At 41.3% G+C, this 25,517-nt stretch overlaps 1 protein-coding gene across 3 annotated transcripts; it reads right to left on the bottom strand.

Annotated features, from left to right (window-relative positions):
- Positions 1-7,742: 7,742 nt before the first annotated feature.
- Positions 7,743-24,564, bottom strand: LOC116442055 (cysteine-rich venom protein kaouthin-2-like). Of its 3 annotated transcripts, none has more exons than XM_032104610.1 (8): positions 24,475-24,563; positions 21,023-21,084; positions 19,594-19,713; positions 16,941-17,028; positions 15,685-15,830; positions 14,867-14,961; positions 13,162-13,250; positions 7,743-7,947 (listed from the first exon to the last, which is right to left on the bottom strand). In XM_032104610.1, the coding sequence occupies exons 2-8, from the start codon at positions 21,080-21,082 to the stop codon at positions 7,943-7,945; spliced, it is 603 nt and encodes a 200-aa protein (XP_031960501.1). In that variant the 5' UTR covers positions 21,083-21,084; positions 24,475-24,563; the 3' UTR covers positions 7,743-7,942. The 3 variants fall into 3 exon arrangements, with proteins under 3 accessions (XP_031960501.1, XP_031960502.1, XP_031960500.1); XM_032104609.1 differs by lacking the exon at positions 7,743-7,947 and adding an exon at positions 11,536-12,478 and having other exon boundaries at positions 24,475-24,562; XM_032104611.1 differs by lacking the exon at positions 13,162-13,250 and having other exon boundaries at positions 24,475-24,564.
- Between the last annotated feature and the right edge of the window lie 953 nt (positions 24,565-25,517).

Here is a 25,517-nt window from a genome sequence, read left to right as displayed (position 1 = left end):
ATGACTTTTGTGTGATGATTTTCTTCATAAAGTTGGTTGCTAGAATCACAGAATTCCAAGGGCCCTTAAAGATCATATAGTTCCAATAGGCAGGGATGAGACCCACAGGTTTCTCAGAGCCTCATCCAACCTTGCCTTGAACACTGATCATGGTTCAAAGATTTGTTCAATTAGTTCTTTAAGTATTGGTGGTGAATTTCATCAGCCTTGACTGCCCCTCTGTCATCCCACTGTTCTGTTGTAGTGAAAACCATTTGCATGGACATTTATTGCATTTCATCTCTGTATGAGTAGGGGCTTAAATTTCACTGCCTGGATTATCCCCATTGAGGAGATAAATATAAAAAAATTTTACATTGTGACATTCTCATATGACAGACCTGCAGATTTCAGTCTCACAGACCTTTTTCTTGCTTGTCCTTTGCTCTGTGGAAAGCAAACACTTTGGGTCAGTGAAGTACCACTCCCACAGAGCCAGAGAGTGTTTACCAGGAAACTTGCTGTTTGCCAAAGTAATTTTTCTTTAATATTCCATATTGTACAAGCAGGGCATTTTTTCATCTTCTCTAAGGACACTTTTAGTGCCAAGCAACAAATCACAAGCTCTATTCAGGTTATCAAAAAATCAAGTTAAGGTATATTTACCTTTAAAGAACGTCATCATCTGAGAGCCTGAGTTTATTAGCAAATTACTACTGCTTTCCTTCCTTCCTTCCTTCCTTCCTTCCTTCCTTCCTTCCTTCCTTCCTTCCTTCCTTCCTTCCGAATTCCTTCCGAATTCCTTCCTTCCTTCCTTCCGAATTCCTTCCTTCCGAATTCCTTCCTTCCGAATTCCTTCCTTCCTTCTTCTCTTTCTCTCCTTCTCCCTCTCTCTGTCTTTCTCTCTCTCTCTCTCTCTCTCTTTCTTTCTTTCTTTCAGCACTGCTATAATACCAATCACTATCAGCTCTGTGGACACAGATGGCTCTAATAGCTCACCCAAAAACCTGGTCATTCCCAATTAGCTCCTAACCCAATTTCAAGCCTTTTTAAAATAATTTTTTTTCCTTTTTACCTTTCAATGTTGATGTTTGCCTTTTTAAATCGTTGAGCTACTAATACACATATCTCAAGAGTACTTAATTTCTCTGTTTTTACTTCGCTGACCCTCTGCAAACTTTCCATCTGCTCCTTCCCAGTAGCAGGAGTGAAGTGTGAGTGACTGAGCCATGGATATCAGGAACACAAGCAGCCAAGCCCTGGCACGCATCTGGATGGAGCTCCAGATTGCAGAACAATGGGATTACACTCATTCTTAGAGGAAAACTCAAAGCTGGCACAGGCTGCCCAGAGAAGCTGTGACTGTCCCATCCCTGCAAGTGTTCAAGACTGGGTTGGATGGGACTTGGAGCAACCTGGGATAGTGAAAGGTGTCCCTGCCCATGGCAGGGGTTGGAACCAGATGATCTTTAAGGCCCCTTCCAACCTGAACCATTCTATGATTCTCTGATATTTTCACCAAGCCACTGCCCCTGGTTTGACAACCTGGAGCCTCAGGGCTCTGAAGATTTCCTTGCAGAATGATAAAGCACAAAATGACCAATCTGGCCTTGAAATATCCAGTGATGTAACTGAGAGCTGACCTGACCTTTTGGTTTACCAGCAACAAATTGGTATTTGCATTTGAGGAAAGATGGTTATTTTAGTGACACTGGAGAGTCAACTGCTCAGTTTTCCACCAGAGGGCACTCCTATATTTTCAATGAAAGCAAGTTTCTGAACAAGACAGCAGTTTTGTGTGTGCAGTACAATTCCAGCTGTGGAAGGGCAAAGGGAAAAATGCAGGAGCAGAATGACCTTGTTGCACATCTGCCAGTGCTGTCCATCATCTGGGACACTCCACTGCCACGTGATGGGGCACAGCCAGGCTTCAGAACCACACATGTGACAGGCTGATGTACATAAAATAAACAACCAGTTCATACACACAGTGTCTGAACTTAATTAAGGGATCTGTGTCTTCCTCCTGAGGAGGAGCAAGGCCACCTGTGTCACCAGAGTTGGTTCCAGATTTCACCATTTTCCATGGAATATTCCATCCCATGCACAGTCCTGTGGTTTTATCATCGTTCATAAAAATACACATTGTTATAAAAATTAAATCACTTCAGCAGCTGATGCAGCTTGGGTTGATTGTGTAGTTTTGATGCTGTGCAGTTTACATCAACATACAATGCAAAACAGCTATCTGGAGTCAAATCTGTAGAAACGGAAGAATCTGTTAGTTTAGCTGGACTGTGTCACTGTCAGAGACATATATTATATGTGTATCCCCATATGTGTGTGTATATCTCCCTATTATATATTACAGGGCTTTTTAACCCCTTTTTTAGCTTTTTAAACTTGTTTCTAGAAGGATTTTCAGTAATTAGGTAATATGCTTGAATGAAGGAAATCCAGGCACTTTATTGATGACAAAAGAGAAATCATGATTTTGGGGGGAAAAATAAAAAAAACCCTAAGACTCTGAAGAAAAATGTTTCAGAAAATTAGAAGTTTGTTTAATTTGTGCATACAAGAGTAAACCACATTTCTTAACAGGCTCTCTCAAATCTGAATTATTTCCTAAGAGTTTATTAAAGTCAGGTTCATTCTTTAGTTACTGCAACATTTGGCAAAGGCAGTTTAAGGAGGAAATAAGATTTTCTGGTAATTTTAACAAAATATATATGAACACAGTCAACAGAGATTGTAATTATGATGCACTGAGCAGTTTACATGTTCTGGCACCATATCAAAAGTGACAGATTCTCACAGCTACTCATAAACTGATCAGGTAAATACTTTGCTCTTCCTCTTAAATCAGAGAGAAGGAACAGCCTGAAATCTGACTGTCACACTCAGCTCCGCTCCAAGGAAACATCTCTGTTAAACTGCACCCAGATGAGACAACTCAGGGGAGAGCCAGGCTGAGCTAACACAGGTATAAGCATGTGTCATTTTTTCAATCCTTTCTTCTCACTTGTATTTTTCCTATGGACACCTTTGGCATGGTTTTTGTCTGTCAGAGTTGTTGTTTTCTTTCCCCAGCAGGTTATAGCTCTGCTTTCTGTGGCTGTGTGATGGCACCTTTAGCTGCCTGGTGACACCTCTCCCTTGTGCTCCAGCAAATGCTTCAGCCACTGTCTGCTCTGGCCTAAATCATCATTCCTAATGTAATCAAAGGGAGATAAGGAATATGGATCTCCTCATGAATATGTCAATATGTGATGTAGCAGATGACCTCTCTGCCTTCAGGATTTGAATATGGGGAAACTGATTCATCTAATGGGACCAGTCACTTCGCTCCTCTGGAGTGTTTCATGATTACTTATCTTAATGTACTTCTTAAACTTTTTCTTTCGACCCACTGCAGAAAATGTGTCAGTGTTTAACTCCCTGACAGTGTCTCCACTATTCACTTCCTGGCTTTTTGATCCAGAACCCTTTTTCTCTGCAGACCCCTCATCTTCCAGCTCCACCCCAGCCAGACCTGTTGTCATCAAAATCAACCTCACTATAGCTACAGGTCTCTTGAACCTGCAGATGATGATGATGAGGAAGACCTGTCCCTGCCAGAGCACGATCCAGACTGCTGGAGAGGGATTCATGTCACCAGGGCTCTACTTGAAAGCCATTCTCCTTATTCTGCCTTTAGAAGTAATGGAGGTATTTCAGGTCTGTATTTCACCTTTTGTTCTACAGCAGATGCCTGAGACAGGCTGGATGAGCAGAGAAGGTAAATGACTGCCTTGACACCAGTATCTTTTAATAAAGCATTATATGAGTCAAGTCAGTCACTATTCTATATCTCTCTCAGGGTAAGGTCGAGGAAAACAGTTGTTTGGGGAAGAGCTGTAAGGATACGAATGGTACAATTTGTCTATGGTAACATTTTAGGTCTTAAGGCCACTGGTTTGGCTGTGGTCAGTACAGCTGAACTCTGTCCCTTGAACCATGTCTTCCAAGATGCTGAAGGGCCCTTGGCATTATTAACCTGTCAAACATGCCAAGGCTTTTCTGGAAGGCAATGCTATTTGGTCTAAGCCAAAATAGTGTCAAGGGCTAAGACTATAAAGGCACAGAAAACATTTCAGTGCTCAGACCTGTGTTCTGGCTCTGTGGAACCTGTCACTACAGACAGACACGAAAAAAAGAATGGATGGGAAGGTTTCGGAGGAAGATCTAAAAAAAGGCCTGAAGTTAAGAATAGATTCAGGACATTCCATGGAGAAAGCATTTACTCATCCTACTGTAGAATGCCATCGATGATGGACCAAGAGTGTGTAGGTATCCTCTGAATACACAAGGAAGGTGTTAGACTGCAATGGACACATGATTCATCTTCTCATCAGTGTGTTGCCTTTGGAGCGTGTTTGATGGTGTCTCCACAAGATCTGTAGGAATGATTAAAATGCACTCTGTTTCCTCTGTGAGAAGCAATGCAAAATCACACTTCTCCACTTCTTCAGCTGCTTAGCTACCCACAATTACCTCATGGACATGTGTGTACGTGCATCTCCCATTCCTGCCTGGATCTCGGGGCTGTTTTTAGTGTGCACTGCAGTTGTTGATGTGTTTCCTGGTCATGAGGAGGGACAACAGTGCAACACATCATATGTGTTCCATATATGTGGAATACTCAGGCAGGCTGTACAACAGCTATTTTGTCTTTTAAGCATGCCTGCTACTTCCCCAGAACTGAGCTGATATTGATATTTCTGCAATTTTCATGGTCAAACTCATTTGCTTTGGTTGAACCCAGAAGCTGTGTGGTCCATCTTGGCTAACCAGGGTCTTCAGTGCTCAACCTGTACAATCTTGTTTCATACTAACTGGTAATGGGTGGGCTGGCTGGCAATTATGGTTTAGCCTAAATGGCCTTATTTGCTGTTATTTCCTTAAATTGAGCAGAAAGGCAACCTGTGCATTGTGTATCACCTCCTGGCAGGATGAGCCTCTTGCTCCCACCCACTGACAGGAAAGCAGGTCTGCTGCTGCAGTTCATGAAGTGAACAAAGACAGTGGGGACTCAGGGGAGATGCTTTATGCAGAGGATGAGATCAGGCTCAGACACCGAGCTGCTTGGGGCGATGCATTATTAAATGCTATCTACTGATACGCTCCTTCTGTGGAGGCTGATTAATGACATCCCACTTTATTATTCCTTATCTTTTATCTCCACCTTGTTTCACAGATGTAGCCGGCAGTACATGGCACTAACCACAGACCCGTGGCACTCATTAGATGGTGGCTGCTCCTCACAAGTGCCATCAGACATGCAATTCCTGTCCCTGATTTTGCTAATGATGCTGGTTAACATGTTGCTGTGTTGCTGTTCAGGCAACCTAGACAACATGGTCTTGTCAGTCTGGAACTAGCTTATCTTTTACTTATCATTTCTTTTGACACCATCCTCTGATAAGCTGGGAGATAAATACATGACAGACTCTGCAATGTATTTCCCTGGCACTAAAATCTTCGCAGTAGCTCTGTAGAGAGGTTTCATCTAATGAGTGCTTGTTTTGACCTGTTTTCTATTTTGTTTGAGTGTTGCCACTGCAGATCTTAAGGCATGTTTAAACCAGAAACACAATCTTGTTTAGCTGCTCCCCATACCTCAGGAACTGTTGTGTCTTTGTGTGAATATGGGTGTTTAATTCCAGCAGCTACAGGGTACAGGCAAGTCAAGAACATCCAGTTGCTTAAGGTCCTGCTTTTAGCTTTGATGCTATGATTAGAGGAGAGGAGTTACCCCCTCTAAGACAAAACTAACCAGAGGAATATTTTTCTGCTGGGTTAGTGCCCTGGTTCATGTCAGCAGGAGTTAATCAGGCACCAGGACACTTTTTTTAAAGACAGCTAAAACTGCCTCGATTGCTTCTTATCACAACCGGGTGTGGATTTGGTGAGGAGGGAGAAAAGGGGTGGATTAGGGAAATGTAGCATCTTCTTAGTACTGGTGATAATGTTATGAGTCCTGTGTAACCAAAGACTCAAGGTCTGTCCCTCATCCTGAGGCTGCACCTGATCCTGGGAGCTCCATGTTCACCACCAAACCATGGCCCTAAGCACCATATCGTCATAATTTTTTTATTCCACCATTTCCCTGGGCAGTCTGTTCCAATGCCTGACCACCCTTTCAGTGAAGGAATTTTTCCCAATATCTAATCTAAACCTACCCTGGCACAACTTGACAACATTTCCTCTTATCCTGAGTTGTCCTGAGTTATTCCTTTCTGTGGCTGACTCTCTCTGTACCAGCCAGGCTGTGGATAATTTTCTGCCAGGTTAGGAAGTAAGATCAATTCAGTAAGGAGGAAATGTAGTGGTGGTACTGGGGATGATCTTCCTCTTCCGACTTGTGCAAGCCACCTCAGGTAACTTCACTTCCATGGTGAGGCCAGAACAGCAGTAACAGCAAAACTTACAGGAAAATTGACAGCAATTTTTTGATACTAAATGATAATCCCAGCAAACCATGGACAAGCATATTATAGGCAGAGTAATAAATGGGCAGTGCCTGAAACTTTAAGCTGAGAAAGTATGAGGGTTTTTATTAACATGTTACAGCGAGTGCTGGTTTGTGGACAGGCTGAGACTGAGATTAAAGGATCTCTACAGACAGCTCAGGGAGACATACAGCTGCTTAAATCCAAATGTGTGGTCCCAACTGCCTCTGATAGCACTCTTCCATGCCAAGGGAAATCTTTAACCCTTGTGTACACCCCAGCACAAAGAGAGTGGGAGGATTAAAACCTTGATTCTTATTAAATTGAAATAGATCAGTTCTTGCTCAATCGTTTGTTGCAATTAACATTTAATTTGGAGGCACTTCCCTCTCATGTAAGTCACTGTGTGGGCAGCCTGGGTACCAAACAGAGGATCGCGCGAGCCACAGCTGGATTTCAGGGTCCAGAACATCAGGTTCTGGAGCATTTCTTGTATCAGCTGAGGCATAGATGTTCTAAGGCCCCTCTATGATCTCAACATGCATCTCCTGAGTATAGACCTGATGTTTTCATTTCCAGCTACAAAATAATAAAATGATAAAATACAAACATCTGTAGATTATTTCTGTTTTCTTTAAATTTTGTCTTTCTTACCTGTTTAGCAATCTGATGCAGCAGAGCAGATGGATACTGACATAAAGTCAGGAAATACATCTGAAAATGGCCCAGTAAGAGTAATAAATGGGCAGTCCCTGACACTTTAGTCTGAGAAAGTAAGAGGGTTTTTCTTAATATATTACAATGATAATTTCTTTTACATTAGTACAATGTTCATTTCTTTTTTGTTTAACACTTATCTAAAAAGCTTATCTGTGGCTAACTGTTGCAGAGAAAATCAATAAGGATTATCTCCATACAAGTAGAAAAGGTAACACCTTTATGCTCAGATGATTAATATTTCAAGTGCAAGAGTCCCATTTTTTTCAAGGTCATTTTAAAGTACACTGTATTTTTATGATGTCTTTGCTTTTGCAGAATAGTAACCTGGCTGATGCAGACTGTAGATAGTCTGGAACTAGATGCAACATAGGAGGTAGCACATAATAAAAACACCACCATAAATGATTAGGAAATTACTATAGGTCTTGACATCTTTGGAATGTATTGTTATTTACTTAAAATTTGTTTATTTTATTCAGAAGAACACACATTTTGCTCCTTTCAACTCACTTTCCCAGAGAACAAATGTTACTTTAAAGCATACACAATATCTTTTTTTTTTTAATTTTGGAAAGTTCTGTTGCCTTGTACAGCCAGGAGAGCTTAAGTGAATTGCGGTCCATGGTTTTGGGAGAGGTTCTCAAAATTTTTCCATCCTCTCCATTGAAACATCATTGTAACTGATCCAGGCTCTAGGCAAGCATTAGAAGTGTACTATATGCTTTTCCTCTTCAGGTTTCAAAACCATTTCTTTAACCTGAAAAAAGTCAATCATGTTTACAACTTGGGAGAGGTATAAAACCCATCCACCCATCATACAGCTCTCATAGGGCTGCAATAGGAATAGGAATATCCACAAGCTTCATAACTAATGATGATACATTTTCAAAATGACATTAAGGTTTCTGTTTCAGCATTGAAAGGATGTCACAACTGTCGGACATCAAATCTGGAGAAAGAAAATCTCCGTTCTGCCTGCCACAAGATTTTTCCAACTGCCATTAAGGGACATTCTCTTTGCAATGGCAAGAGACAGGTCACTGCCTTGGATGAACTGTCCGTATCACCATGTTCCTCTTAAACCATTGCACAAGTGAGACAATTCCTGCAGTTAGAGAGGAACTTATTCCAAACTAATCTTTGGTCAGGCAGTTGGACAAGGTAGGTCCCTTTTAACTGAATTTATTCTGTCCTATCCTATCCTATCCTATCCTATATTGTGTACTTTTCCAGAGTGAACCAGGGGCTCCTTCATATGAGACATAATTCAGGCCCTGTCCCAGAGCAGCCAGCTCTCTGCAAGGATCTCCATCAGGAGAAGGTGAGAAGAGGGAATGAGAAATAATCCCTTTCCACAGGCACTCCCATGGCATCTCCTTGTTTGCTCTGGATCCTTGCTAAAGCTAGGGAGAGTGTCAAGGGTTTCCTCTTGAAAGGTAGAAGGAAGCAGGAGCAGATGGTGCAAGGAGGAATCTGTGCTCTGCTGTGGGGATCCCAGTGACCACAGGAGCTATCAGGGACAAGGCAAACTGCCTTGCAATATATTGGGAAATGTATATTTTAATGGCTTTTAAGTCTTTTACCAGCACTGCCTGATTCCAACATGGCCTTTGATATCACAGTCAGTCACTGAATATTTCTCATGCTCTAGAAACATCAATAGCTGGGCCTCACATAAAGCAGTGGTCGTAGAGCACAGGACACAGGACTGTGTTTCCAGACAGTTCTGGAATATCTTCAGTGAGGAAGACTCCACACCCTCTCTGGACAATCTGTGCTCAGTCACTGCACAGGAAAGTAGTTCTGCCTACAGAAATTCTTTTACAGAAGTTCTGTCCAGGTGGAACTTGCTGGGCATCAGTCCCTGCCTGTTCCTCTGGTGCCATTGCTGGGCCCCACGGAGCAGAGCCTGGGCCCTCCTCTGAGCCCTCCCTGCAGACAGGAACAGACAGGGATGAGGCTCCCTCTCAGCTGTGTCTCCTCTCGAGGCTGAACAGCCCCAGCTCCCTCAGCCTTTCCTCAGGGAGATGCTCCAGCCCCTCCATCATCTTTGTCACCGTGTGCTCGATGTGCTTCAGGAGCTCCATGTCTCTCTTGTCCTGAGTAGCCCAGAACTGGACACAGCACTCCAGATGTGCCTCATCGGGTCTCCTTGCCCACAAGGCACACTCCTGGCTCATGGACATCTTGTCATCCACCAGGACCCTGAGGTGCTAGAGGTCTCTGTCTCTGTGCCCAGCACAGGAGCATCATGGATGTGTGTGTTCAGCTGTGTGGATGTGCCATGTCTTAGTACTTTCATCTGAACCACACCTCCTGAGTTTGTTACTAAAGCCATCACAACATCCTCTCATCTGAGTGACTCACTGAAGAGAGCTTGTTTTGGCTAGATCAGTTCATAAAGGATCCACGCTATTTAACACTCTACCAGTTACAAAATTACAGGTAAAAACTTTTTTCCAGTATCTTCCTGGTGATCTCAATTAAGTTTATTGACCTTTATTCCCTGGGTCAGATGTGTGATGATTGATTTTTACCTCATTACACTACTTTTTTCCTCTTATGAGTGACTGAGAAATAAGTTCTTGCAGTTCGGGTTGCAGTGGAAGGGAATAGAAATCACAACAAGAAAGACATTGAGGGTCTGGAGCATATCCAGAGAAGGGCAATGGATCTGGGGTAGGGTCTGGAGTACAAGTCTGATGAGAAGTGTCTGAGGGAGCTGGGGAGGGCTCAGATTGGAGAAAGGGAGGCTCAGGGAGGACCTTCTCACTCTTTACAAATCCCTATAAAGAGATTTTAGCCATGTGGGTGTTGGTCTCTTCTCCCAGGTAATGAACAATAGGACAAGAGGAAATGGCTTCAAGATTGGACATTGGTGCAAAATTTCTTGACAGAAGAGGTTGTCAAGCATTGGAACAGGCTGCCCAGGGAAGTGGTGGAATCACCATCCCTGGAAGTGTTCAAGAGATATACAGCTCCAGTTCTTAGGGACATGGTTTAGTGGTGAACCTGGCAGTGATAGGTAAAATGTTTGGACCTGATGATCTTTGAGGTCTTTTCCAACCTTAATGATTCTATGATTTCTTGGCCCATTATTCATGGTAAAGGACTCTTCCAGTAGTGAGGGTAATGGTTCTGCTCACTTCCTTCTTGATAACAACACTGGATTAACTATTGCAACATAATCATTCCGACTTGGACCTGTGCTAATTATTTCATAGTGTAGCAAATCATGTTCCGGCACTCACACCTACACCCTGGCATTGCCTAATTTACTTTTAGAGTTTTCTCCAGCAGTGTGCCATGGAGGGGAAAAGTGGTGTAAAGAAGTGAGGGCTTCGGTGGATCGATGTCTGTCCCTACTGGGTCTCATGGACGGCTTAGGCGGCGCTTTCCCAGCACCTGTGTGTGCACACAATCTCACCTTCGCAGGTGGTCGTGAACAGCTGCTCACACACAATCTATGTATGCATGAACCAGAGACAAAGAGGTGAGAGAGGTTCTCTGCATGCAATTCCGAAGCATTTAATGGCAACACCCCGAAGGGAACAGAGGCAAGAAAGAACAACAACCAAAAGCCCGCGCCCGTTTTATCCTGAAAACTCCCAGAGGTGGGCAGAGCATGAGAAGCCAATAGTCTGAGGGCTCGGGGGCAGAGGCAAGGTTGAGTGACATAACAGGGGCCGATGGGAAAAGGGATGGGAGGGGGAGAGGGCCAGTGACCAGCAGAATCTAGACAAAGGAAGAACTTTCTAGCACAGTGTTGTAAGGAGATACCACTTTCAAGGCAACTTGAGGGGTGTAAAGTGGACTTAACCCCTGCAACAGTGGTGGAGATGAACGAGGAAAGAAAACAACCCAAACCATAAGCACTTTGAGTTGTGAAATTGAACTTTTAAATTAATACTCATCTTTCACTCTAGAAGAAATGCCACTGGAATGAATGAGTCAGACATGTGTGATGAAATTATTCTGTGCCAAGGACACCAGGACTTGAAATCTTAATGACAGCAGCTTTCTTACTAAGAGAGGACTGGAATGTGAAACCTTTGTAAGGTGAGACTGAAATAATATTTAGCCCCATTGTTAACTGCACAGAAGAACACCTGCTTCCCAAAGGTCACAGAGTGGGGATTGCAGGTCATTTATGCTAATTGTTATTTCTCTCTGAAAGGCAGTCTGATGGAAGGTTGCTTGTCTGACTTCTGTTTTTGCCTAGGAGATCTTTTCACATGAGCTGCTTCTGCTGCTAAATATTTAGGCTCCCTTCAAGATCTAGTGCTAATAAAGTTACAAAGTTAATGAATTTTATTTCATGGTAATAAGAATGAAAACTATAATTGATTGGTCAGTGAAAAATGAGTAATTTAATGACTGATACAGCAAAAGAAGATATTAAAAAAAGCATTTTGGAAGACATCTCTACTTGTTATTAAAAACAAAGTTTCCAAACCCGTGGACCTTCCCCCTTTTGACTATCTGTTGTCGTTAATTAAGCCCTTTTCTCAGACAGTCCTTTTTCATTACAAGGCAGGTTTGGTTACCTGCATTTAAGTGCAATCTTACACTATAAACAGGATTGTTAATTTAATTTAACTACATTGGGTTTATTTTTGGGGGTATTTTTTGTGTTTTTTCATGACTGTGAAAAAACACATTTTACAGTAGAACATATGTCAGCAACAGATTCTAAACCAGAATAGATCTAGAGGAAACTGCTCTGCTCTCCTAATTTCTTCTAAGAATTACATATTTCAAGCAATCCTGTTTATCTTCTGGGCCCGTTAACAGTACAATAGTTTAAAATTTCAATCAAGTTAAAGGTAGTTACATGACCAAGCACTATCCATCTATGCCAAGAACATAATAAGTATATGGAACCACAGAACTTCAAAAATGTTTATTAGATAACATTTTGGGACGAGAAAGATGAGAAAAACTAATAATTAAATATATCTGCCAACCAAACAACAAATTTAAATTAACGTCTCTACCATGTTCTGGACCATTACATAAATAGAATATATACATCATGCTACAGATTTTTCTTGTGTGAGTCACTGGACTGAAGTCAGTCCTTCTCATATGTGGGAGAGGCAGGATGGAATCAGTGTTTGTGGAAGAATTCATTAAGGAGATGGATGTCCAGGAAGGCAAAAGTTGAGCCTATTATTTTAGTTCAGTTTTGCATTGGCAGGAGCAGGGCTGTAGACGAAGCTCTGGTACATCCTGAACACTTTGCCAGGAGTGTTGGAAAAAAGCATCTTCAAACTTTCAAGGGTTGGCTAAAAACGATTTGAAACACAAAATAAATCATGAGTGGGAAGTGAAAACCTACAGGATGTCCTTTCAGAATAATTTTTCATCAACATTATTTTCTCTCTAATGTTTTTCTCTCTGTTGCCATCTACTCCTCAGCAGTATCCAAACCCTTTGACCACACACACAAAATATGTGGCTCGCTCAAGATTTCTCACTTATCCATAAAGGTGTTTTAAAGCTTGCTTTCTTTATGCTACAGCCTGTGATGAGAATTTGGTTAATTCCATAACAGAAGATAGGAATTGAATCTTGCATTGTGAGACTCAGCCCATATGTTTTTATTTCCTATTAGAATTCTAAAAACTCAAGTTTGCCACTGGCTCTTATCCAGTATGCTGCTACTTCCATTTGATCTGCCACCATTGTTCAAAGGATGAAGAAGGAAAAAAAAGTTAAGATGTCTCCTCCTTCCCTGGAATTTTCTAGGTTCAAGGATGAGATTTATCTCTCCTGGACATGGAAAAATATTATCTCGCATAGGTAAAGCAGCCAGCATGGTGAAATGTGATTCTCTGATAGTGCTTTTGCCCTAGTATTACAGCAAATAATTTTTTAAAAAATCAATTTGAATAAATTAATTGTTGTGTACAGGTTTTTTTTAAGCATCAACTTTACCCAGGTTACAATTAAAATGCTTAGAACTTACTGCATAATCCATCCTCACAAGAATTAGGGCAATCCCCACAGGGCTCTCCTTCCTTGTAGGGTGTCTTCATTGAACTTATTAGGTTTCCCCTGAAACACCGATGTTACCAACATAAGCTATGAAGTCACCACCATATATGAGAGGAAAACTTAATTATAAAGATATTTATATTTACACTCAGTTACTTACGTAACTTATTGTTACATTTACACTTGGTCTTTGGTTATATGTCAATGAATTTTTACGTATCTGTTGGGCTTATTTGGAAATGTTTTGGCAGTGGTCAGAAGGAAGGGGGGAATTTGCAGGGATGGCTTTTGTGAGAAGACGCCAGAGGTTGTCTCTATTCCAGGCAGGGCCAGCGTTCACCAGCTCCAGGTCGGACCTGTGTGATGGTGATAGTGGCTCTATGATAACACACTCAAGGAAGGGTAAATACTGCTGTGCAACAGCAACCAGAAGAAAGGAGTGAGAATATGTGAAAGAAATAACTTTGCAGACACCCAGGTCAGTGCAGAAGGAGGGGCAGCTGATGCTTCTGGCACCAGAGCTGAGATTCACTGGTGCAGCCCATGGAGAGGCAGCTGTGGCCCTGCAGTCCACGGACATCCATGGGGATGCAAAGATCCACCTGCAACCTGTGGAGCACCCCACACTAGAGCAGGACAATGCCTGAAGGAGGCTGTGATCCCGTGGGAAGCCCTCGCTGGATCAGGCTCCTGACAGGACCTGTGACCCTGCAGGGGGCACACGCTGCAGCAATCCATTTCTGAAGGATTGCATTGCATAAAAGGGATCCATGCTGGAGCAGTTTAGGAAGAACTGCAACCTGTGGGAAGGAGCCAGATTGAAGTTCATGGAGGACTGTCTCCATCCAGTGGGAGAGACAGCACACTGGATATGGGGAAGAGTGTGAGGAGGGAGGAGAGGCAAAGATGGTGTATGATGAACTGACCAGAGCCCCCAGTCCCATGCTATTGAGCTAACAAGGGGAAGGAGGTAAAGAAAATCAGGAATCAAGTTGAGCTTGGGCAGAAGGTGGGGACTCATAGAAGGTGCTTTAGATTTGGTTTTACTTCTTATTATCCTAGTCTGATTTGACCAGCAATAAATTAATTTTCCCAAGCCGAGTCTCTTTTATCATGAGAGTAACTGGTGAGTGAACTCCCCTGCCCTTATCTTGACCTATGAACTTTTTCTTATATTTTTTAATTCTCCTGTCCTGTTGAGGAGAAGAGTCAGGGAGACAGGGTGAGCTACTGGTGGTCAGTCAAGGTCAACCCACAACCAGATATCATGAATGTGGAAAACTATGTAGGCAGTATTTGAAATCATCACTTTAATATTCCCTTTAAAGTTTTTTGGTATTAATTATAGTCATTACTGTAATGTACATATTGATCTGCCTTTCTGAACCAAGATTTTAAGTAGAATGTGGAAAATATTTATTTCTAATTGACTATTATGAAAATTAGGATTTTTAGACAAGGGACATTTAATCTGAAAATCAGTGTCGTTTTTATGTATTTTATGCTTTTGCTTGTTTGACAACTCTTTTGATGAGTATGTTTCTGTCTTTTCATATTCCTAATATGGTCTTCAGACCTGTTCCTCGGCTATTAGTGATGTGCCCTGTTACAAATTTCACCAACTCCTGACTAATTTTGAAAATGTAATAAGTACCAAAATCAGAATCAATACATACGCGGGGCAGTACTGGCAGACGTAAAAGTAGCTGTACGTAGTGTTGCTGCAGAAGGCTAAACCACATCCAATTTTATAAGAATTGTGCCAAACCATCTGTAGGTATAAGAATAAAAATCATGGGAGTATGAAAAATACACATTTGAAAATCATTTAATCACAATACGCATCACAGAAGTGTTTGCAATGATGTCATCACTTTATTTACCCTTTATAGTAAAATATAAGCCCCATTTTACTGAAAACCTGCTTTCACCCCCATTCAACTGAAGGATATTGGGGGTATAACAATAATAATTTAAAACACATGTATAAAAACCATTTGATTTTATATTTATGTCTTCATTCAATGGAAACTGTTGATGTAGGAATGATGTAAAATTTTGTATCCTGTGTTTTGTGCAGGTACCATAGAAGTTAAGCCATTGTCCAACTTCTCTGAGTCAAAAGGACTTTGTAGACTGCAACAAACCTATTTATATTTCCTTGCAGATATTTTAATAAACCTGTTTTTCCAGTGTCTGGGCAATTTTCAGATGTTAAAGGAGTAAGTTGTTTCTTCCTGAAGTCTTAAAATACCAGTATCTTTACTCCTAAAGACACTTAGCCTATTATTTTCATTTTAATTTTGTTACTTTGCCTATTCTTTTCATTCTAATTCTGTTACTTCGAAAGTTTTCATCTTGTTTTGTCAGAATAACTCTCATGTCTCCATTGTATTTTTTTCCTTTAAAGATGAGAGGGTAAAACTTGCTCAACAAACAATAACATTTATTTGTTCAGCCTGAAATATAAATATATATTAAAAAATACATCTACCTGAGTGTAATGGCCAACCACAGCACCTTTTGTTTTTGCTCCAGTTCCATATTTGAAATTTTTCTCCTCATTGTACCAGGACTGAAGAACATATGACCATGACAATGGGGCAGAGGACATGAAGAGATTTTCACCACATAGTACATCTGTAAAGAGAATGGTGCTGAGAAATGCATAAAGAATACACACATGAGAAAAAAAAAACCAAAAACCCAAAACAAACCAGCAAATGTTGGGATCATTTCCATAGAAATTCTCAGCCTAAATGGGGCAGCAGGGTGTTGTTTTTTCCAGTTAAATGACCTCACCCTTTGTAAATACTGAAGCTGTCACTTGACCAGTTTGCAGCATGGCCTGTTTGGCTGGTGGTCGGTTGTTGGCAGATTTTCTGCATGACTGTAGGAACATCTGCACAGGTGCACCACAGGTTCGTGACTGTAATTTTGCTATTTAGAAGTTGCCAACCTAGTCATTAGTCAGGTCACAGCCCAGTAATCTTGGGAAAATCCCAATAATCCAACTTTTACTCCTGGTATACAAGAAAGTGTCTACACTGCCTTCACCTAGTGTTTGTATTCAGGTCCAACCCCACTGCATTGGTCCTTAAATGGGATTCATCTGGGCAAAAAAACAGAGGATTTGGATTTTAGGAAAAAATATGTACAGGACTGTCCACATCTTAGATATGGTGTGGTTAGGAGTCAGTGAGCAGCACACTGGGCTGTTAACATGGTACAGCTGTAACTTCAATATCCAGTGACTGACTGAAGTGTTAATCTGAACTTCAAAGACAGTTCTAGATTGCAATTTGCCAGGGGATTTAAAAGTCTGCTCTGAGAAACTATGCTTAGCACCACCAGCCAGTTCTAGACCTTCTCCATTTGCCCCTTTCTTCCCAGGTATTTTGAACCAGCACGTGCAAACTGATCTCTGCCCTTAAGTGGGTCTAGATTCTCTTCATTCTGGTGGATATTTTAGGAGAATATGCTTTATTACCATGATTTTTTTTTTTTTTCATCTACTGTAGAAAATGGAATATACCTATGTAAAACTGATGAAATTTTTGATGGGAAATGGAATTGAGCTTTCCTCACTCACTGGGCAGATTTCTACCTAGAAATTTCCCTTTGTCCCATGACCAAAAAAATCAAAATGGAATATAAATTGCGTTTCATTCCCCCCCAACAAGCAAACCCCAAACTGGTCACATCAATAACATGTATGATGTTGTTCAGTTCGACTCATGCTTCACTTACTGGTTCTCCTCAGATTAGGAGGACTGTGCCTTAAAGTACATTGATTGGCCCAGTTTTGGGCATTCTCTGCAGCTGGAGGACACCATTCCTTAACGAATAAAGAAAATATTTGTGACATACCTATGAATAACCTCTCATAAAGGAGCAACATTTAGAAATTACATTTAAAATAAGATAAAAGTCAAATGCAAAATCCTTGTCATCCCATTTTTTGACGGGAGAGGTAGGTAGGAGCAAAGTTACTTGTTACAGTGAGGATGCTGTAACACGATGTATCAAACAAGGAGGGCCGTGGAAAAGAAATATATATGGACCAATTCTTGATAGATGTTTCTGAGATGTTTATTTCTCCAGCTGCATGGCTGGAGCTCTGCTGAGGAACTCTTACAGTCACGGGACCCGAGCGTCCCTGCCCGCGCAGGGGGACGCAAAACAACCAATGGGGAACGAGGCTGAGCAGGGGCAGGGAAACCCCGTGTCTGTCCCCCAGGGCCCCTCTCTCAGGACCACATGACAGGGGGGAAGGGACCCCGACATCTCACCCGTTTATTTTTAACAAGAAGAAATTTAAAACTTAACATTGAAAACAACGAGGACAGTTTTAAAACAAAACAAGCCACCCTCCTGAGTCTTTAAATGTCCAAACAGATTCTGTGGAACATCTTAAGGCTGGCAGAAGGGAGACAGGACTCTCTGAGCATGCTTTGTGGGGAAACTGAGGCAGGAGAGGGTTTAATTTCTTCCCTCCCCCTTTTCATCCCTCCCTCGGCATCAGAGAGGAGTTGTAGGGAAAGGGAATTGTATAGGGAAGCCATGGGGTGAAAAATGGATTAGGAATAAACTGGGGATGGGGTAAACTTAGGAAAGGGTTCATATTAGGTATAGGGTAAAAGGGAAAGTAGGCTGTGGGTAGGGAAATTGCTGGGATGGATATTGTTTATAATTTTGTGCATAACGGCTGCCTTTGACTGGAATACCTCCAGGCCCAGTAACGTTCACTGCTTGTAAACCCTTCTTTCCTTGCACTATATCAAATTGTACAACTTCCCCATCTCCTGCACTTTGCAGGTAATTTTTAAGGTTATTTCTTTTAACGGCAGTTCTATGGATGAATATGTCTTGCTGGTTGTCACATCTCATTATAAAACCATAATTTTGTTTAACATTATACCATTTTACTATTCCTAAAACCTTAGCTGCAGTGATCGTTTCCTTTTTCCAAGTGGCTGCTGTTTTGTCTCTCTGCGTTTTTGGTTTCTCTTTAGCTTTCGGTTGCTCCCGTGTTGGAATTGTTGGGGCTGCTCTTGCCTGCACGCTCTTCCCAGGATTGCATTCGGGGCCGCGCAGGCCAGGCTGGGCTGCGCCGCTCAGCTCTCTGTGCTCCGCCACTTCTGCTCTCAGCTGCGCTGCCGCTTCTCTCGGTCAGGCATCCACGGGGCTCGCTCCACCACGCGCTGCGAGGGGCTGGGTGGGCACCACTGGGTCGCGCGGCTCCCGCCGCGCCTCATTCTGCTGCCGACACTGCAGCTCGCGTCGCTCTGCCTCACTGCTGCTCGGAGAGCGCTCGGTCCACGTGGCCTGGATGGCACAGACTCTGAGGCACACTTCCCTTCGCCAAGACACAGCTGACATTGCTCAACAGTCTCGGTAATTAAATAATATTCACCAAAATGTTCTTCCATCAGCATATATTTTGACTCAAATATTAACTGTGTCCAAACGGTATTCCAAAAGTCTTTGGTAAGAATTAAATCCCAAGAAACATAGAAAAAGTTCTTAAACAACCATGCCAGGAAGTGTTTCAGTTCCTTTTGAGCTTGAATTAAGCTAAAATTTACAAATCGTTGTTCAAGAATCTTTTCAAGTTTAAGATAAATGTCCATATGCGGCTCTGAGAGCCAAGAGTCTTTCCACAGTTCCTCCATAGTTTAGATACGGAATAGCAAAGCAAAACCAAGAAGAGGAATCCAAAGTTTCTAGGGTTTACTCACACATCAGTCACTTAGGGATTGGGGATTGTTCTGCTCGCAATTCTCTACCATTTGTTACAGTGCGGATACTGCAACACGCATATCAAACAAGGAGGCCGTGGAAAAGAAATATATATGGACCGATTCTTGATAGATGTTTCAGAGAGATGTTTATTTCTCCAGCCGCATGCCCGGGGCTCTGCCGAGGAACTGCTCAATCATGGGACCAAGGGTCCTTCTGCCCGTGCAGGGGAACACAAACCAACCGATGGGGAACGAGGCTGACCAGGGGCAGGGAAACCCGGTGCCTCCCCACCAGGGCCCCTCTCCCAGGGCTACATGGCAGGGGGGAAGGGACCCCGACAGTTACTGTGCACCCAGGAAATAGAAACTGTGAAGTCTGATGAAGATGTATCTGAAAGAAATTAATAATGCTATGTATATTTTCTTTTTAATTTTCCTTCAAAAGAAAGAGATATTGTTCATACACCACAAAATTTTCCAGAATTTTTCCTCCTCCTGCCCAGCCTTATGTTTCTCTTGGTGCTGGCTGTGCACATTCCTTAGGAAAGGTGTGGATATGGAATTTGTGGCTAAACAAAATAATGTGACCCTGCATACAGTCCTGTATCTCTTATGGAGTCTACTACTCATTAAAAATAGATTTAGAGCACACAACTTACCATCTTCATCATGTTGCTGGCAGTTGGTTTTACTCCTTTCCTGAGGGCATTATGTCTGTCAACAATCAGCTTCTGCTGCTCTGCTCTGCTGCTTGACAGAGCACCAAGAGCTTCAGGTTCCTAAATCGAAAGAAAATGTATTCCTGTTTTATTTGAATGTAACTACATCCTGCATCTTGTGTAGGAAATATTAAAACTCTAAAGTATCAAAATGTTAATATCAACCTTGTGAGGGAGGAAGGACTCTGCTTTGTCTCCTGTCTCTAGGGGTGCTTCCATGTGGAGCAGCATTTCAGTGATTCCATAGTGTAGAGCTTAGCAATAGCAACAATGCTGATTCCTGTATTTTATCTTCCAACCCTCTGTGGAGGACTGAGATATTCTGGAATGCCTCATGTGCCTGTAGATTCCTACATTTAGGCAACACAATCAGACTTATTTACTAATATTATAATTTCCTAATGAGATTTTGCAGAAAAAGGATCTGGAAATCATCTGAATGCATGAATTGTGTTTATGATGTGTTTCTCTTCTGCCTGATTTTAAACATCCCTATCAATGTTTTTCTATTGAAGAAATCTGTTGTTTAATGACAGGATCATCACAGGACTCTTGTGGTACTTCATCAGGACATCCTACTGAACAGAAAATGTCAATACCTTTCATGCCATAGATTTTCTTCCATTTCTGTAATAACTGATAACATTTCTCATGCTTTTCATGTGTTCTCTAATTAAAAAATAGCCATGGGAAGAACTCAGCCTCCTCTTTACATCCATTCTCAACCAATCTAGACTGCAGCATGGAGAGCAGAAATAGAAGAATTAGGGGGAAATGCCATCAAGCCATCAGTCACATTCAGTGTTTCTGAAGCAGAAGTAGCAAACTACAAATTTCAGACTAAGTATGGGTTGGGAGGAATGACTGTGTGTGTGCATTCAGGATGTTAATTTAGCTGTTTGAGGGAAACCAGGGATACTGCTGAGCGCTAGGACTGTGAGCAAAGAGAGAGGCACAGAGCTCAGGACCTGTAGGATGAAAAAGGAAAAGAGGTAGGTAAATGAAATCGGTAAACGTATGTGGAATTAATGGGAAGAGTGCTGGATCTTTGGGAGGTCCAGCCTACTGGATCTGTGCACAGAAACTTCTGGAAAATACTGTTATCTCTGACCCAACTCACAAAGTAATGCTGAATCTTTAGATGGTTTTTTGTGCAAATGTAGAACCAGGTGACTGCTTTGAAGTGAAGCAGACTTCGAGGATAAATGCTTTCCAGATCCTAAATATCTCATCAGACTCTTTCCGCATATGTTTGGTGTGCATAGGAAAAGCCATATTCAGTCAGTCTACAAGTGCATCAGGGCTCACCCAAATTTTCCTAATAAGAAAAAAAAAAACCAAACCCAAAAACCCACAAAAACTTCCCTACCTGTCCAGTGGATGGAGGTAGCACAGCTGTGACACACAGGAACACCACTGTTAGAATCATCTCTGAAAAGGTGAGAATGAGGAATTAATTTATTTTTTACAGAGCTTTCATTTCTCTGGATACATTATACATCTTTGTCCTGTGTGTTTGCTGGCTTTTGCTCAAGTTTCTTTTCTTTCTTTCTTTCTTTCTTTCTTTCTTTCTTTCTTTCTTTCTTTCTTTCTTTCTTTCTTTCTTTCTTTCTTTCTTTCTTTCTTTCTTTCTTTCTTTCTTTCTTTCTTTCTTTCTTTCTTTCTTTCTTTCTTTCTTTCTTTCTTTCTTTCTTTCTTTCTTTCTTTCTTTCTTTCTTTCTTTCTTCCTTTCTTTTTCTTTCTTTCTTTCTTTCTTTCTTTCTTTCTTTCTTTCTTTCTTTCTTTCTTTCTTTCTTTCTTTCTTTCTTTCTTTCTTTCTTTCTTTCTTTCTTTCTTTCTTTCTTTCTTTCTTTCTTTCTTTCTTTCTTTCTTTCTTTCTTTCTTTCTTTCTTTCTTTCTCTTTCCTTCTTTCTTTCTTTCCTTCTTTCTTTCTTTCCTTCTTTCTTTCTTTTCCTTCCTTCCTTCCTTCCTTCCTTCCTTCCTTCCTTCCTTCCTTCCTTCCTTCCTTCCTTCCTTCCTTCTCCATTATTAGAACTAAAATAATAAAATTAATTTCTCCTCTTCATTTCCAAATTTCTATGGATCAACTCCTTTTTATGTCTTATTCTTCCTGCTGTAATCCTGGATGAATATCTCCACAAATATCCACAGTTATTTTTGCTGCCCTTTCTGCAGGAATCCTACTGCTCATCACCAAACTGTGGAATGGGATGGGATGCTGCTCTTAGCTTGCTTCTGTGTCTAGGTTAGTCTGAAAATTCCCCTGCTCCCCATTGCTTGCTCTGACTGGAGTGCTTCAGTTGAAAGGGGAATTAGACACTGCCATGTGACCTGTGCACTCGGGTGTAGGAGTCAGGATTCAAAACCTGTTCAAAACTTGATCACCAGCGCAGTGAAATCTTGCATGTGAGCTGGGGCAGAACCGGGAAACACCTTCTTTCAGGAAGCTTTTTTTGTTTTTATCTGTTTTAAGACAACTCTTGTTTATATTGCAGATAATGAGGAATGACAACAGAAATTAGAGCCTTCTGTAACATTGTAATTCTTGGTGTTTCCTATGCAGGGCCAGGAGTAGGACTTTGATGATCCTTGTGGGTCTCTTCCAACTCAGGTTATTCTACAAATATCTGATTCTAATTGAAGAAGCATCCACCAGGCTCTGGACTCCAAGACTCCACTTGCCTGGGAGGCTCAAAGCACCACCCCAGTGACGCAGGAGGTCACTGCAAAGTTCAGGTATCTGCAGTCAGTCACACGAGTTACATTCAGCTTGTTTCTGCTCAGCTACCTCAGGCAGACCAGCAGGTGACTAGAGTGGAATTTACTTGTTCTGGCAATTTTCCCAGCCTCCCTCTCCAAGGGAATTTATGGGCATGTTACCACAGAGCTATATTATTAACTTAACTTGCTTGGGTTTGAGGGGCTGCTTTTAGTTTTAAATTATTCTTGGGGAGAGGCCAGTAGGGTTTGCTGATCCTTTCATATTCAGCAAAGCCCCTTTACCTCGGGGCAACCAGTTTATATAAAACACAAGGTGCTCTGGAGAGCACTGGTACTTGTGGAGAACACATGATTAGGCAAAACTACCTTTTCCAGGTGGGACAGCAAGGCCTCTGCTCCTCACCAGCTTTCTTACCTTGCACTGGGGGTGACCCACAATGCCCAGCCTTAGGCAGGGATGCTCTGCTAAACAACAAAGCCCATGGACTATTACTATGGGCAGCTGCAGCTCAGAGGCCAAAAAACTGGAAAGACTGGTCACATCTGTCCAGTTAAACTCTCACAACCTTCAAAATAGAGTGGCTTATTCCAAGCACTTGTAGTTGAGGGAAGACCTAGTTGATCTAGGGGAAAACATGGACACTTAACAGAATAAGCCGCTGATCTCCTGTTCTTAGTATTGCTTTATGTCCCTTGCTTTAATTTTGACGTTACCTGTGCCTCTTTGAAGTGCTTTAGAAGCACAGGATTTCTTTCTTATTAATTTTTCTAATGCTTATTTCTCAGAGCCATTCCAAAACTTTGCACTTTATCTGACCTAGGTGTTTAGCAACAAAAGGTTATACTCCCAATATCATGAAAAAAATATGATTTTCACTTAATTTCTAACTGGAAAGTAAATAGAAGTGGGGGTTATTTTTAGCTGTACTCAAGTTACAAGCAAAAATATGTCTTTTGAGTGCAAAATATGATGAGATGCAAATAGAAAACAACCCCTTTTGCACGTAAAACAGATTTTAAAGGAAAAATAACTCTTCATTGAAATTGTGAAGCTTTCTATTTTGCAAACCAAGCTGAAAAAGCTAACTTAGAGACATGGGCAAAGTATTCATTCACAGTAATATTTTCTATGAATTAACTTACAATTAAATATAATTGGTAATTTAATACATGATACAAGTTTCAAAATGCCATTGGAATGCTTTTTAAGACCCAGTGGGTTTCCCGCTCCAAGATATTAACATACTTTTGGCAATCCCACTGATTTCAACCAAATGCTTACAGTTTATGAGATGTAAATTTAATTGCTCTGCATTAATTTCTAGGCACCGGTCCTAAAATCAGTCTCTCTCTCCCCCTCCCTTCTTCCCCCTCAATCAAACATAAATCAGGACATGTGCCAAGTCTTACTGACTTTCCTGCAAATCCATCTGTATACCGGGATCTGCCACTGAAAGATGGTGCTTTAGCATCCCTAGTTTGTATGAGTTTGGCAAACTCATGTGAATATGTTTTTCCCATCTCTCCTTCTTAAAAAAAAAATAAAAAAGGTGTATCTTAAATTATTCATTTAATTGAATAACCATTACCAAAAAAATCCTCATTATTTTTTATCCTTGAAAAAGACCTGAAATAGAATAATGTCTCTGTCATTGTACTTGTAGAGCATTATTGCACAAAGTCGTACTCAGCAGCCACTTTGCAGAAGAGGAGTAAATTAAACAAGGTGGTAATTTCTCCACTCTGAAAATGGTGGTGAAAGAAACATGAACCAATAGAACTTACTGAGCTGAATAAATATCCCATTCAATGTGTTTTACTGTCTCTCTGTCCTTTTCTCTATGTACATATAATTTACTAAGATGCTGCTTTCTTCATACAGGTGGCTTTTCTTGTATATCTGATTATTCATCCATTTTCTCTACCTTTTTGTTTTAGCTTGTGTTACACTATTGCCTAAATACTCCTTATTTTTCACCAAATAAAATCCTCTTCTGTGACTGTCCTAAATTTTTCAAGAAGTCTTCTGATGGTAGGTGGTATTTTAACACATGGGAAAAATCATAATACTTTAAGCCAACAAATCAAGGCAAATCCTACCTTCTGTTTCCAGGAAGATCAGGAGTTTCTTCCGTCCTTCTTCAGGTAGTTATGGAATTGTCTGGAATTCTTCACTGGAGGGTGATTTATAGCTCTCCTGTTTCCTGATAGGACAAGGTGATTCAACGTCACCGGTATTACAACATTCAGGTAGTGACCATATAGAACAGCGTATTTTTTCAAGTGCAAATTCATCCAAAAAGGAGGTTGGGTGCTTGTGTTCAATTTTAATTTCCTCATATTTCTTGTACTGGGAGATGGAATTCTCTGAAACGATTTTTGGATGTATTACACCTTAAATGTGAAATTTGCAGTCAATGGGAGCACCGGGTACAACTCTCTCTGCTAATGATTGACACATCCAGTTGTAGTAACATTTGATCCTAATCTCCAGCAATGCAAATAAACTCAGCTGGCTACTGAGTTTATTATTATTATTATTTAGCAATGTCTGCAGACTGACATTGTGGTAACCAAGATGGAATCTTGCCCATCGATTTTTCCATGGGGGTTTAAGAAGTCTTGGGCCAAGTACCTGTTCATGCTGTGGCTTCTTTATGTAGGTCCTAGAGTGTAAAAGCCAAAGAAGGAGACAAGGATATTTCTGTAATTTTTATTTGGATATTGGATAAAGAATCAAAGATTACTGTGTGCACTAACATTAAAAGACACATTTGTTTTGGCATTTCCAGGTGAGGTGGGATGGATGGAACACTGCCAGATCAGAAGGGCATTTTTGTGTGCACTGACTGCTTCTGTCCACATTCAATCTGCAGTAATTGCTGACCAGAGCAGCTGTCATTGCCTACTTTTATATCAAATGTTGCCATTTTTCTATTTAAATTCAGATCTGCACTCCTCATAGTCACTCAGCTCCTCCCTGAGTCCCTCTTGTTGTGCCTTCAGAACAGGCCTTTTCTTTTCCACACCTGGGAAAGCAACACTTTGGCTCTGCCAGACATGATGGCAATAGGGTGGTTTGATGATTTGTAATTATATGGAGAGGAACACACCATCAGCAAGTTTGGGGTTGACACCAAACT

Source organism: Corvus moneduloides, chromosome 3, assembly GCF_009650955.1.
Source record: "Corvus moneduloides isolate bCorMon1 chromosome 3, bCorMon1.pri, whole genome shotgun sequence".
NCBI lineage: Eukaryota > Metazoa > Chordata > Aves > Passeriformes > Corvidae > Corvus > Corvus moneduloides.
This window is presented reverse-complemented; position numbering and strand designations above follow the sequence as displayed.

Bases quoted from the DNA above. Each gene is read 5' to 3' on its own strand.
- LOC116442055 (XM_032104609.1), bottom strand. From the start codon at position 21,082: ATGATTCTAACAGTGGTGTTCCTGTGTGTCACAGCTGTGCTACCTCCA. The intron at 19,714-21,022 runs GTAGGGAAGTTT...CTTTCGATTTAG, and splicing joins TACCTCCATCCACTGGACAG to GAACCTGAAGCTCTTGGTGC. The intron at 15,831-16,940 runs GTAAGTGAAGCA...TTCTCTTTACAG, and splicing joins TCCTAATCTGAGGAGAACCA to ATGTACTATGTGGTGAAAAT.